We start from the raw sequence: 15,669 nt of genomic DNA, 5'->3' as shown, positions 1-15,669 counted from the left end.
CTGTCTTGGCCCTGAGCATCTCCAAAATTGCCTCAGGTTGGTTTTCTTCGCTGTGAGTCCACTTCCAAGTTAGGGCAAATTTTGTTTTTAATACTTTGATTTTGTTTTTAATACTTTAACTTTGTTTACATTTTGTTTTCTTGGATTCTGGGAGGCTGGTAAAATTCAAGGAGGGCATTCCCCAGGTAGAGACTATTTAGGAATAAGATCTATAAAACCAACTTCTTATCATCATTGTATTGTCACAGTTGTTGATTGGGCGGGGGAGCCATGATATCTCTGATGTGCAACTGTCCATTAGTTAATGTGAGTCACTGAATTGTTAGAAATGAATTGAAGTTCCATTCGTTTCACTCAGTAACCTTTTCTTTAGCTGTTCAGAGACCTCTTGAGAAAACCATAACTTAAATACGGCAGCAGAATATTTGTAGAAGCAAGTAGACTGCATAAGATTTGATTATATTTGAAATGCAATCTGTATGTCAAAATGAAGATTAAGTATGGATTTGTAAACAATGCTAGTTCTTTGTAATATAAACTGCAGGTTTTGCAAGCAGTTAGGTTTAAGGATGCTCTTTAGCAGGCCCTTGCTGATGTTAATTACTCATTTACAGCTATTTTTTCCCCAACACCTGCACTAGAGGATACCCAATATCTCCACAGCAACATTAGGTCTCACCAGCACTCTAGTGGGAATTATTTCCTCTACATGATGTAGAGGAAGATACACCGGTAGCTAATGTGGCAGAGGTAAAGGGTGCATCCATTGCTGTCTTACTCTCACCTGTCAAGTAATGCTGCATCTTTCTCTCATTTGTTCTGAGTGCTGAAACTGTAGATGAATTTTATTACAGACACTGTGAGGCTCTTTTTGTCCTTTCCTTCTCTTACATACAATCATCTAGCTCTGGATGACAACTAATTAAGATGAAATCCTTGTACAAAACACAATATGTAAAAGATATTGCTGCTGTTGTTATCTGTCAGCAGTATTTTACTATATTACATTATTTAAGTACATTTAATAAGTACAAAAAATGACTAGTTTTACATAGACTGCAATTCCAGCATCATGTTGTTAGTTAAAATGGGAGAAATGAATCGAATATATTGAGTGCGTATCTATTTCCATATTCTGATGACTAAAATACCACTTGGCCTGTTTTCTATAGGTGTGAGAATCAGCTGCGTTATAAAGGTTTTGAATGAAGTCATTATGCTTTTTATATCACGTTTGCCATTTAGAAATAAGCTGTTCTACCAAGATATGCATGATCAGCAAAGTTAACATTTAGTGCTCCAGAAAGAAATGTCATAACTATGAAACTTGATTTCTTCCTGACAGGAACACTATAAATTAGGCAGGCACAATGGCCAGGCTCACAAAACCTTCTTAGCCATCTATAACATGATCTGATGTGATTATAGCAGCACCCACTAGCAGTGCTGTAGCTACGGTTCTGATAGTGCCCCTGTAATAAATCCAATCTTTCAGGGATTTATTGCACATCTGAGCGAGCTTGCTTTGTTTGAAACTTCACTCAAATGGTTCTGAAGAATCTGTGTATTTGAGGGTGTCATATGCCAAAAAACAAAATTTGGCAGCAACACTGACTTCACCACCGTGTCTCTTCTCCCTCTTGCTCTACTGTTTTGGTTGGGTTTTTTTGTTTTGTTTTGTTTTTTTCCAGAGCTCTTTTTCAGTTGTATATAACTCTGCAATCCAGATACTGGCCTAGGTGTAACATGCTTTGCCAGCCTGGTCTTGAGAACCAGCCTGGGGTGGAACTTAGCTGAAGTACAATTGAATCATGGTTGAGGCTAGAAACAGTAGTGAATAAATGTATCACTTTACTGTCATTCAGTAATTTTGTTCCCAAAACTCAGAAAAATCTACTCAGTGACAATATTTTTGGGTCTTCAGAAATGAAGTTTGCCTGGGCCCTTTATACGAAAGAGAAAGGGGTTTTTTCACTGAAATTTGTAGAGCAACTCAATTCCAGAGAGCAATAACTACATAACTTTATGATTTTTCTTTTACAGTGGACCTATAATGAATATGATTAATTATGTAACTAATTAATATGACTATTAATCCACAGCATATTATACAGTTTATCAAAAAGGAACTTCTAAGATGTATGCTGGGAACACAAATTGAATAGAATGCTGAAAGCATACCTAAATTGTCACAGATCCTTTAAATTTAATGTGGTCCAAGGGAGTTGAGACCTCATGGCACAATGTGGACGGCAAATACATGAAGAGGTGTCACAGCAAAAATGGGAATAACTCTTGTGTTTGCTGACAACACTTCTGAACCTCAGATTCAGACGTACCCATATAACGGGCCACGTCTAGAGCAGGATGAGGCCTCACGCTGCGGATCCTGAAGCTGTGTACAGTAAGGCATCAGGAGTGTTAAGGTTGTGTCCTTAAGCCTAAAGGCTCGATTTATACAGGTTAAGCCTGAAGGGGCTTAGGTGACTGAAAAACATTAGCTGACATGATTTCAGACAAAAGGCAGGGAGAGGGTAGGGGGGAGGTTTGGGGTTAGGGAAGTATAAAGAGTGCTGGCAAGAGCCAGGTTTGTGGTGCCAGTCCTATATTCACTGAAAGGCCGCTTTCCCAGACATCCTTTGGAACAGGTTGGTGGGAGATACTGTGGTTTGAGTGGGCTTGAAATTGTGGGAACTGAATCCAAACCAGAGGCCTTAAGCTTCTCGCTTTTATGTTAGATATCAAAACAATACTGAGAGTAATGAGGCAAAATTTTATCGCAGAGGTTTGAGAGGCTTTTTTACCCTTTTCTCCCAGTTTTTCCTTGCTTCTTGTTCTATTCACCCCCATATATTTTGCACTTCCCTTGCTCCTCTTGCTCATACCTCACCCTTCCTCCTCCATTTCTTCTCCTTCTTGTCGTTCTCTCTCCCTTCTGGCTCTCTAAAAACCTCTTCTGAGCCGCTGAGAGATGTGATTCTCCTGAGTAGGAGTATTTCTGCAAATTGGTTTCCTGCTGTCCATTTTTCTTCTATCATCATTCCCTCATGCTTGCTGTTTTCCTATTTTTCTCTTAATCTTTTTTCTCTTACTCTTTCTGCTATTATCAAGGTCCCAATTAGCAATAAATAACACATTTTTTTGAACACAGTTGGAAAACCCAGAGAAAATAAGTTAAAATGTAATAGAAATGCTTTGTTTCAAAAAAAACCCTCAAAATAAAGCATTTTTATTTTTGTATTTGAAATCATACTTCTTTCAGTATTTTGCCCCAATGTACTTTAGAAACAAACAAAAACCTAGCACTTCCCCTCCCACCCCCACTTCACCCCTGCCCATAGAAGAAGAAGGAGAAAAAAAAAAAAAAAAAGGACATTTTAGGTGAAATGCAATTTTTTGTTTTGGTAGGGAAACTGAAATCTTGGACTTCACATCAACTCTACACAATTTCTGTCTGAATGTTTTGGTCTACTGATAGACAGTACAAAGCCTTATTTGTACAGTGTGATCTAGACATGTACAGATTTTTGAGTCTCCTTTTCTTTGTGTTCTGTTCTTCTCCTAATTTTGTGGGATTGTTAAAGCATTTCTAAAGGATGTATATGACATGATTTTAAATTCCCTAAAGAGAATACAGATGGGCTGTGTAATTATTGCTGAGAGGTGCTATTTTCTGTGTGCTGTACAACTCATATTCATAATATTTACCTGACAGCCAGAAAAATGTGGCCATCTCAGAATGCTCTGAAACAATTTTTTGCAGTATAAAACCACTTCTCATAACAGAATTTATAACATTTAATTTCATATCTTTCTGCGCATTCATTTTCGAATTGTTTTCAGAATATTACAAGATTTATAAAATAAAACTTCCATAAAATTTATGTTATTTTTTCTCATTATTAGATTTATTCTGTTCTGTTTCATAGCATGTGTTTGTTGCTGGCAGCTTACTGCTGAAATGGGTACTAGAATATGTTAGGGGAGTGACACGTGAGACAGTAGTTGAAGTTTACTTTTTACAAGGCTAGTTTTTGTGGCTGTATCTGTAGCAAAGGAGAAGTGAGTGTGCAGTTTTGTACCTTTTTATTCACTGATCCAGAGAAACTACTATGTTGGGAGATGTTCAGGTCCCTACAAATTGCATTAAATCTCTCTCATCTCTCTTCCTTTGAAGGGAGGCATATCCCTCTCCCAACAAGAATACCTGGCTTGTTAACACCGAGACACCTAGTTGCTAGGTTAAAGAATAAGCAATGAATACTGATTTTAAACTTGCAAGTGGGAAAAAATACAGTAAGAAGCAAGTAAATCTTTTTTGCAAAGTTTGCAAGGGAATATTGTTAGGCCAAGCACATACTAGCTTTTAGTTCTGGCTCAGATCTTTTTAGTATTGGCTTAGTCATTTGCATTTGTACTTAATAACTAATATAGCTATAAAGTAGATTAGATATAGCATTATCATCATTAGTCCTGGGAGTGCCTTCCTTTCATTCCGTAGCAGCACCAGGTGAAACAATTCATAGGAGGGTTACAGGTAGAAAGCTTTTACTGCAAGATCCTTTCCGATTCTAGTCAATATTATACTTTCAGAATCAAAGTAAAATGTAAAGGTAAAATCTTAATATACGAATGAAGGTTGCCGTAGCCTTCGCAGTGACTGCTAATTTAAGAAATGGTGAAGAAGGAAGCTCTTGTTTGGCTGTTTACCAATACCATCTGATTAGCTGCGGTTTTCTGTTTGGCTGAGCAGCTGGCAGTTAATGAATTGATAGGAAGTAGTCACAAGGTAATGGAATTAGCAAGTGAACATCTGGTATTAAAAAATAGTAAATGTAGAAGAGTTTGTGTGATTTCTTAAATTTGGTGGGAAAATAATTGCCAGTTTACTACAACTGAAACAACTATATGTACACAGTGAAAAAACTTGCATTTTAAACGGCAAAGTACATATTTTTAAGTGAATGACTTCCTGATACACTGTAAAAGATGAATGAGATCCAGCTGGCTTTCAGACATACAGATCCTATCTTAGTTTTTAGACCAGCTGTTTACCTTGTTCATCTCCAGTTCTTACAGCATTTGGAGATACTATAAGTAGCTCAGAAGACCAACAAGTCATCCATACTCTTTGTGTGTGCCCGTTTCCAGATTAAATGATTCAAAAGATAAATCTAACCACAAAAATAAACCTAACCATCTCTTGCCCGGAAAGAGTAACTCTAACCGTGGTATTTCTTGTTGGCCACTGCTCAGCATCATTGCAGATTTAGCATAGCTCCTGCTTACTGTGTCAGGATTATTCTTTTTCTTTGGAAAGCCTGAATATCAATTATGTGTTGCTTTTCTCAATAATGCATTAGTTAAGGACGGTAAACTTTAGAACACTATTAAAAATGTACTTGTTATTAGAATTCAAATAGTCTTAGTTTCAGCTAAGGTCAATTGGAAAGAAATGTGTGTCTTAGTATTAACTAAAAAAAAAAACCACCAACAACAACAAAATTTAGCAGTTCAAGTCTTTGCTAACTGAAATTGTGTTAACTTTTCTTATTCTGCCGTCTTACTGAGGATGGAATTCAGCCAGGGAGATAGGAACAGTGATATCACAGGCATGAATCTGTGTGGCAGTTCTGGAGAAGAGGTGAGGAGGTCTGCAGCCGGTCTACAGGCTGGCTGCTCCTGGCTTCACAGACCCCTCCAGAGAAACGAGACTCGGGTTCCTAGATGGTTTTAACTACTTTAACCAAGTAGTCCATTTTGAGAATCCAAGTGGTGGTTTGGTTAGCAACAGGAGATCGAGGTGTGGCACAATAAACATTCCAGTGGGGAGCTAGTGTGCAAATTAATGTTGGAAAGTTTATTCTGCCAGAGCCATGGACACCGATGTTCCAACATGGTCATCTGCTCTGAGTCCTTCTTACAATAGTTGAAAAATCTAGTCTAGACCTAAAGACAGTAGAAACCCCATTATTCCTTCCTCTCTGTTTCATTAGCATGGCCTGGTGAATTCCAGCTCTCCTGCCACTGCAGAGCCCTGTAGAGTACAGAAGCAGCACCTCAATTAAACATGAAATATCAAGATAAATGTCTGAATAAAATATCCAGGACTCAGACAAACTTCCAAAACCTGCTTGTCAGCAGTGAAATGCCATTAAATCCTCTAGGAACTCATTAATAGATTAACATTTGGAAGAGTAATTACAGTGAGATTAGAACTACGAATAAAGAAAAATAAAGGAAAATCCAGCAACATCATTTCTCTAAACTCTTGACACAAAATGAAGATCAATACCATAAAAAAATCAAAGGTAAGGAATTAAGGTCAAGATGATTATGTCAAGAATAGGTAAGCTGATCATATATATTTCAAATAAAACTAGTGTGGATGCAACTGTTATGTAGTGTTTCATATTATTTGTGTGCAATACTACCTCACAGGGGATAGAAAAGGGATATTGAGGTGAAATCAAGGATGTATCTGGAAATTGGATGAGTTGATGACTTCAGTGCCGTTAACCTAAATCACAACTAAAATTAACAATGTCAAGCTTTGTAGCTACATTTTCTGAGCCAAAGCAAGACACTGATCTTTAGTGAGACAGAAATATATTACCCTTCAAAAGGATTAAATACTGCAAAAGTCTTTTTTGAGAATTTATGTTTCAGCTCTGTAAAGGGAAGAGAAAAGATAAGATAAAGTAGGTGCTATAGTTAGATAAATAGGTGAGATCTTGAGAAATGTTTTCATTTTTCATAAAATTCTCACAATCTGTAAATTTTACATATATAATTCATTACATTATAACCTGGAATACGAATCTTGCAAATTTATAATGTAGGAAGAAATACAAATGGAAAAAATATTACTTTATTTAGAAATGCTTCTCTCTTACTGTGAGCGCACCTACTGTAGAACCAGGCTGCACAGCAGTGTGCTGCTGGGAACTGAGCTATTTTCAAGGGGAAAAAAAAAATAATATATGAAAAGTAACAAGGTTGTAAAATACATAGATGACAAATAAAATGAAGTCATCAACGTGTTAAAAAAATGTTAAGTTTTTAGATTTGCAATTTTCCTATTTAAATGCCCTCATTGATTTGTTACAAATACTGTTAACCCTGTGTTTGGAAAATGGTGAGGACATTATCACTTGTGTTCTCATTTGTAATAAAATAGATTAACTTGCTGTGAAATTTTAACTAGGCTGAGACACAACAGTAGCTACCTAATGAACCAGAGCACATTGCTGTTAAGTAGCTAAATAGATGCATACTGATTACAGGACTGAAAAATGGATCTGTTTACTTGCAAAAAAAAAAAAAAAAGTCTGTTCATAGTGTTATTCATTATAGTAAGGGAAATTCAGCATTACATTTCCACACAAATATTTAGAAATAGACCATTTCTCGATCCATACGCAATCTTACATGATGATACTCTATTCTCATTTGTAGTGCATATGATACGGAGAAAATTTCAGCTCCTTTGTTGCTTGTAGGGAAAAGTGAATCCCTGTATATGTAAATTTTTGTAACTAGTAAGACATTAGATGACATAATCAACTAATTCTCTTAGAAAGTGATTTACTGCGTGATTAAGAATGACATTATTTGACACTTTTATTTCTGCCTGAACATTTCAAACCAAGACCCTGAGTTTGAAGGCAAATTACTTGAAGCAGATTATTTTATAGCAAGAGACAATGGGAAATGCAGTTACCAGAAGGAGCTTGAATACTTTGCTTTTCCAAATCATCAGCTTTTGAATTACTCAGATAACTCCCATTTAAGATGACATATATGGCTGTTTGTGTGATATCTAAGTGTTAATTCATAGTCATATTTGTTCATAGTTTTTTTTTGCAGAACAGTTGGCATGTCCTCTCCTTGGCTATTCATTTTCATGGTTGCAATAGACAATGAAATTTACTTAAACTATGTACTCTTCTGCGCAAGTAATAATTTCAAAATGGTATCTTAATTGTAAATTGAGTACTCTTTGTGATAAAAGGAGAGGAAATAGTGCCAAAGAGGGCTGTTAAAACTGAAATCCAGGCAAATAGAGGTACAGTCGGAGTTGTAGCCTTTTAGGAGTAACCTATTGGAAGCTATTATTTACACAAAGGTAAAAGACACATAGTATTTATAAGCTCAGGACTACATGTAGATGATTCATCATTTATTTAGGAGACTACTTCGTGGGGTCAGAATGTGACTTTTAAAAGTAACCTAATAAGCAACCTATCCACAGAGTAAGTCATGACTCTCTTTTACTCTTCTGCTCATCTCAGCAACCTCTAAAACCTCTGTTTTGGAGGCCAAGAAGAAGATGACACAGGAGACTTTAAGATCAGTGACTTTGATTTTCTTCCTCCAGAATTTGAAAATTTGTTTAAAACCATCGTTTTCAAAAGTTTAAGAACTTGTGACTCAACAGAATAGAGTCATATTTGTTAAAACTCGATAAACATTTTTAATTAGCATTCAAAAATACTGCAATTAAAAGTCCCCCTTTAAGATTTATTAGTTATTGTATGTTCATTAAATAACAGATAATTAGTGAAAACAGATCCATTGAGAATTAACAGCTATGTAATAGATACACATCTGTTACATGATTTGGAGGCTTGGTTGTTATTTAATGTACAATAACTATCCTATTAAAAACACATTCAGTGCTACGTTTTCAGCTGGTGTGATTGGAATAGTCAAATGCCACTCCCTGCTACTAGGAGAATCCAGTCTCACATTCCCTTTGCATCATTCTCAAATGTGTCTGTAAATATGAAGATGAGTGTGGTTTAGAGAGATGGTTTTAATGGGTAACAGAATATTCTTAAAATATCACTTACTGCCAGTGCTGTCAATGAATTGCCTCAATAGGTTATGAACAGAAGCTATTATGTTAGCTCTTTATAATGGAGAAACTATTAGAATCTACAATTCCCTTCCTAAAACTGTATTATTGATCTAGGATACTGTCTAGCAAAAATGGCATTAAAAGTTCAGATGCTCTCTAGTTTATTTTCAAAAGCACACGGTGAATTGCCACCCAGTAGCCAGGTTGCATACTCCTAATGAAAAATCTTTGAGAATAGGTTAGAAAGGTAGAAAAATTACAGATTCCCCAGATTACACTGTAATTGTGATTTGTTTAATGGGGTGGGGGCAAGAGGATCTCCCTTCTTGAAAAAAAGAGAGTTACATTTCAAATCTGAGGGGACAGCCAATTGCTAGGAATGAGGGCAACTCCGAAGATGCAGTTTCTGGAATTTTGTAAATTCAAGCATCACCTTGTTAGTGTGGATCTACTCTTTCAAGGACTTGTAATAGAGGGTTTAAAACACAGAGGGATTTTAAGGTAAGAATATCTGCACTATCTCAGGCCATGATCTGTCCCCTTTAGAAGTTTCTTACTTTTTACTGGTTGTGGGAACAGGAATGAAGGATACTGGAGTTGTGAATTAATCCAGAAAAATTATATGTGTGGAATCACTGGGTTGGAAGGGATCTCAAATGGTCCGGTAATCTCTTGTCTTCCTCAAGACAGGATGAATTATTACTTATGCCACGCTTTGTCTAACCTGTTCCTAAAGGGTTTTACTGATGAAAATTCCATGGTATCTTCAGGCAATCTGCAAGTGTAGATACACGGAACTGTAGAATTTAATTTTTCTAAATTTTTATAATTTCTTTTTTCTCCTTCCCCAGAATATTATGTATATTTAAATTAGAGGTTAATGTCAAAGTTTTGTGTGCAAATGTACACGTAAGAATTTCCAAGCACATTCTTATTTTTGTTAGCCAGTGGTGCTTTTCATGCAAAAGTAAAATTCTTATCAGTACCACAGGTTTTTAAATTTGTCTGCACGCTACCCTGAGAAGATACGGATGTAATTTATTCAGGTACAGATTCTAGCGAGTTTACAAATTCAACCGCATTTAGTGACAGTTCAGTCCAAATCTAAACTGTTTACTTGAAATGCGACTCATATATGTCAATTTTACTATCCGTAGATTAAAAATAGTTTGTGAAAACAACATGGAAGAACATACTTTATGTTCCTATGTGTGAAAAAGTAGAAAATAAAAAGTTACCAAGAAAAAAAAAGAGAGGTGGCAAATGCTGTCATGACACAAAGGATGAAAAGCTGTGCCCAGATACATTGCATGTAGAAGGCTGTACTTTTTTTGGCTCTAGAAGAATATACTGCTCTCTCGATGTGAATTCTGTTCGCTATTTATCTTGGAAAGACCATTTGTTATTGCTGTTTTAGCCAACTTCATTTTTTTTTTCATTGAACTTCAGTGAAGTTCATGAATCAAATTGCACAGACCTTGTTTTATTTCTGTTTCAAGGAAAGGATTCAAGACAGCCCTTCTCCAGCTCCGTCTCTAGAAGACAGTCAGCGGCCTGGGAGCCACGCTTCCTCCCATCAGAGCAGCAGCGTATCCAGCTCGCCGTCCCAGTTGGACAACACACCAGACAGAATTGGTTAGTCCTCTGCAGCCTCACACCCCTTCACAGTTATTGGCCTCAAGAATTTTAGAAGTTCATTGAGGCAAAAATTTCTTTGCTGAGAAACTCAGGAAAGCACTTGCTGAAAAAAAACCGCAGAAAGTTCATCACTATAGTTTGTTTTATTAGGTTTATCACTATGCAGAGCCCAGCAGCTCAGATCCATTCTGTGCCAATGTTCACCTCGGCACAGAACATATCCACCCCTTCTCTGGTACAACCATCTTCTCTCACATGCTGGAGTAAGAAGGTGCCTCTGAAGGCACCTAGAATTGAAAAGTAGCACGGTATCTTCTTCTTTGTATGTATGTCAGAAAAGTCACAGATAATATGATGGCTTTTCCATTCCGAAAACCTCCTCATGCCCACATGTCCCCTCATCACCACCAGACTGAGGGCTTTCTGATTCTTTTTGTCTCCACCACAGCTTTCACAGCCTGTGCACTGCTGATCTTGTGTTTAAATGCTAATTCAGTTTAGAGGAAGTTTAGGTCCTATTCTTGGTGCTTCTAAGAGGGATGTAGGGCAAGTCAATTAACATCACATCAGTGTATGTCAACACTGTTGTCTTCACAGTGACTGGAGCCCATGCAGGCATTGCTGAGCTAGATTTAAACTATAAAAACAGTGCAGTCCGTGTAAGTCAGTGTAGACTTCACTCCAATCAAATAACTACTCAGCTGCTCGCTGGGATTTTGCAGTTTTGACTGTGGTCCATGCACCAGCGCTGTGACGCTGCACAGCGCAGTTGGCTCTACACAAACTAGTCAATAGAACCTGAACTGCTTTATCTAAACGTTTGCACACACAGGGCAGAGACTAGAAAGTAGATTCCCCTCAGCTTTTTCATATGTAAAACAGGGCTAGAAATATTTGGGAAATGTAACTTCCTATAGCAGCATTGAAAAAGGGACTTTTGTCCTCACTGCAGCTTTTGGAAGCTACTGTAACTTGTTTTATTAATAGCAGTAGCACACACTGCAAGCATCTGGGCTCCAAAATGGTGCTGAAGGTTTTTAAAGAAAACTTAAGTTTTATTGATGTTGAACAGAACATTTCTCTGTGTTGAAGTTTAGTGCTTACTGTTGTAAAGATATGTATATATACTTTGTATCTATATATAAAAATATTTTTTTTACTTCTGCAGTTTAAAAAACCCCAAACTTTCCTTACAGTACAGTGATGAAGTTTTTAACAAGTGTCCTCACTGGAATAACGTTAAATTCTTTAATTGGTTAATTGCAGAGAAGGAAATGTTTTAATCAGATAAGAGAATGGGCATCCTGAAATCATAAATTTAACACCTCTCACTGATCTTGCAGGTGTTAAGTAAATTTTTTTAGCACTACAGTGTATTGTTTTTTCACTGTTGTCCCATCAATTTGGGTTACTATCTGTCAATCTGTATTTTTTGTTAAACTTTCTGCTTTATAGACAATTACTAACACCTAAATCCTTAGATGTATTTTTCCCGAAAATTATTTCTGTGAAGTACTTTTCTAATTAGTTAATTTGAACATTTCATAAGAAATCATATTAATCTCTGTAGTGATTTGGGTTCTATCTTGGGATCTTTGTTTAAATCAACTTGGGCAAATTTGCTTTTGCTGTATATTTTACTTGGCTCTAAGTGCTGAACTGGGGCAGTGAAAGTTGATTACAGAGACCAAAAATGGTCAATTGCTTTAGAACTTACATAGTAGAAATAAGTGTTAAAATGCCAAAATATTGACAAAGAGGAAATACAATTTAATATTTTCCTCTCTTCTGACTCTTTTTACTGACAGTGTAATATAGCTGTGCACTCTGATTTTTTTAGCTATGCTGACCAACAGCAGGGAAGGAGAACTCATTGATCAAGAAACTGGGACCAGCCTAAAAAAAATACAAAAGGAGAAAGGTAAAACTACAGACTGTTTTTCATCTCAGGCATTTAATTACACTTACTATGTGTTTTATTCCTTTTTCTAGTATTCTGCTTATGCAGTGGCATTATATTATAAATTTAAGAGGGCTAAGTGCCTAATTGCAATGAATAATGTATCCAGTGAATTTACATGGCGTTCTTAGGAAGTGTAAACAATCAGATCTTTGCTTCTCTCTGTTTATATAGTATGGGGCTAATATTTTGCCGGTCTTTTGACTCAATTATTTATGAAGTTCCTAGCAAATATTTGATTAGTCACATGGTATTGTTTCTTTGCCTCCAGGGGATGTGTGTGCAGACTACGCTAATGCTGGTACGTAGGTGAGGGAAATAAGCTATTTTTTGTGTCTAATAATATTACATGAGCTCACAAGTGAAAGGCAGCAAGGGAAGGAGCGATGTTTGACTTGTAGGGATTGTCCTGTAGGCAGGGAAGTGCTACCTCTGCTCAGTTCCCCCTGCAGTGCTTGTTGGGCACTAGAGAAAGCAAGGGAATACTTTGGTGTGTGCAGGTAAGCCCTGGGGAAGTGTTTTAGTGGCAGAGAGCATGTGGCTGCACATCAAGGAAGCAGCCATTTTGGTTTGTTGCAAATAAAACAAAAAAATTTAAAAAATCGTATTAATAAGCGAGAGGTTTATTTTGGCAGTACGTACAGAAAGGATCATACAAAATGAGTGCCTGCAAAAAAATGAAGATGGGAGATAGTTTAGAAATAAAAGCTGAAGGTAAGTGGATACTGGAAAAATCATGCAGAGGCGTATACTGAGGGAGATGTTAAGTTTTTGGAGTGAAAAAGATATGAAGGAAAAGAAAGAGAAGGAAGTGACCAAAAGAGGAGGCAACATAAGCTAAATGTACTTATAATCCTGCTGTAAATATGAACATGTGATCATAAATGAAAACACAAACTGATTTATATTTTGATGTGATTTTAATGTATTTTCTGAGATAACTAAAAGATGGATATAGACAATTTTATGTGTTATAATTCTCAAAAGAGAATTTGGAGGCTCCATGTGCCCTGTGATTCCAGAGTTATATAAAACTGAGCAGATTCATGATTTTGTATGATCAGCTCTTTCCATAGACATCTGACTGATCCAGTCATGGGTAAGAGCCTGAAACTACTTCTTCATATTTTGTATTTTCATATTCAACTTTCTCTCTTCTTGAAAGCAGAAAATGTTTTCTATTCACTCGTTTCTCTGGGCATTTAAGCACTTTCCTTATGAACCCTAAAAGAGCCTTTTTGTGCCATTCTGAGATAATTTTCTGTCTGGATCATCACGCTTAAATCCTTCTCTCTTGACTCCTGTTAGCATTTATGAACCAACACCAGAGGCTAAACAGTTATCAACCCATACTTTCATTCCTAAGATTAAGAAATTGTATTTCTGTAGTAATTACATAGGTGAGTGTTTAAATCTGAAAGTGTAGTTGATTTTAATTTTGTTGAACTGTGCATGGTTTCTTGCCACATGTTTAGCCATTTTTCCGCAGAACAATTCAATATCCCATGGGGTTTGAAGATGCAAATCATGTAGTTACTGGTAGTAGCAGTTCTGTCACTCAGGATGGATGAAGGGAGGTACAGTTTAAGAATCAGAAAAGACAATTCAGAAATACCAAAAAGCGTGAAAATAATTTAAACCCCACCACCTGTGAATCCAATTCCCAGGCTCCTGTGATCATTGAATGTTCCTTGTAACATGTACAAAATCACAAAGATCTGATGCTAACATTTTGTGTACCATAATTCACCTTAAGATTAAAGTTGGATAGAGTTTTTTTCATTTCCTAGTCTACATTTTTGCATAGTATTATCTTTCTTTAATTGATTATGTACTGGGGAATATGTCTATGCATGTGTTGCTTCTGCGTGCCCTTATGGGATTTTTTTTAGGATGAACTTAGTGTTCAGAGATTCATCTGCATCAGAAAAAAGTAGTTCAAAATGATGAGACATTTTAACTTATCATTTTAAAGATAAAGTTTCTAGTTTTCTACTTGGTCTGCACAGGTGAAGTTTTTCTCTGAAAACATAAGAAGAAATTACTCCTTTTTGTCAAGTAGAGATGTAATTTTCAAGGAAACCCACAGCTTCAGAACTGAAACATTTTGATGACATTATAGTGGGACAAGTGCTGAAATTTTCAAGGCACCAGCATTGTATTTCCAAGTCTCAAGCTGATTTTGCATTTGGCAGTGTGACAGACCTGTATGACAGTTCCTGTAGGAATCTCTGTTTTATAAGATACAAGCACCCAGTAATTGAGGGACTGCACCAGTAGGACAGAGTCAAAACTCTGCTTCTGAAAATCTCCAGCCTGTGTGTGCTGGGCCTTTCTGTCACCCCATACAAGGCTTGTGATTTGTCTCGCTCCTGTATAGATTCTTTGTTCCTTACACTATTACAGCTCTCTTGTGTATACTTATTTGGGGCTCTGATGCACCTTAAATCTGTTGAATGTTCTTCATAGTCAGATGTGGACAGTCACTGAAGAGTGTGATCTGTGCTGAGTTGCTCAGCAAAAACCATACATGTAATTTGTATACAGAACAAGCTTTGTTTTTCAAAACCTGCCATTACTTTTACCAAGGCAAAATATATTTACCATGGAAAAGATTTTCAAAGTTATTAAGAAGGAATGTAGTTAAAATAAAAGTATCAACATTTATTAAGTATGACAAGTAAGCGGTTTATACAACCGTGGCAAACATATGTTTTCACATCTGTTTTGAGTAATATCATCATGATTTTAAAAATGATTTATAGCTCTGCAGGCCATAAAATGCCAGCTTTGCTGTAAGTTGGAAGTTTTCAAACAACAAAGAAATTATTGAAGGCATATATTGAACACGTCTTTGTGTTGTACACCTTGATACAACTTTACAAATCTGAGCGCTCTGTAACAATGAAGATAGCAACGAATAAAAATAAAGTAAAATTTAGCGGTAGTACTACTTATGTGAAATCCTAGCATAAAAAAACAACGAAAGTTTTTGTAATGATTATAGGCAAACACTACGATATCCTGCAGGATACACAGTTTTTGTTTTTCATGTCCCATTTTAAGTCATTTCAGCACCAGACAAAAGTGTGCTCCTTTGTTCTCATCAAAGTAATTTCAAGGTAATTAGGGCTGAAGAGAATATTGGTTAACAGTTTTTCTTTAAAAGATAGTTAATTTGAGGTTGTTCCAATTATGTTGAGCTGTT

General features: G+C 36.3%; 1 protein-coding gene across 2 annotated transcripts in view; it reads left to right on the top strand.

Annotated features, from left to right (window-relative positions):
* Positions 1–15,669, top strand: part of DACH2 (dachshund family transcription factor 2) — a 307,986-nt gene that overhangs the window by 239,488 nt on the left and 52,829 nt on the right. For both annotated transcript variants that reach the window (XM_074915380.1, XM_074915379.1), the window contains exons 6-7: positions 10,363–10,498; positions 12,342–12,422. In XM_074915380.1, the coding sequence (XP_074771481.1) occupies positions 10,363–10,498; positions 12,342–12,422 (217 nt within the window). The remainder of the gene's footprint in view (positions 1–10,362; positions 10,499–12,341; positions 12,423–15,669) is intronic.

This window comes from Athene noctua, chromosome 11 (assembly GCF_965140245.1).
Source record: "Athene noctua chromosome 11, bAthNoc1.hap1.1, whole genome shotgun sequence".
Lineage (NCBI taxonomy): Eukaryota > Metazoa > Chordata > Aves > Strigiformes > Strigidae > Athene > Athene noctua.
The sequence above is the reverse complement of the archived record's forward strand: the minus strand, read 5'-3'. Positions and strand labels throughout refer to the sequence as shown.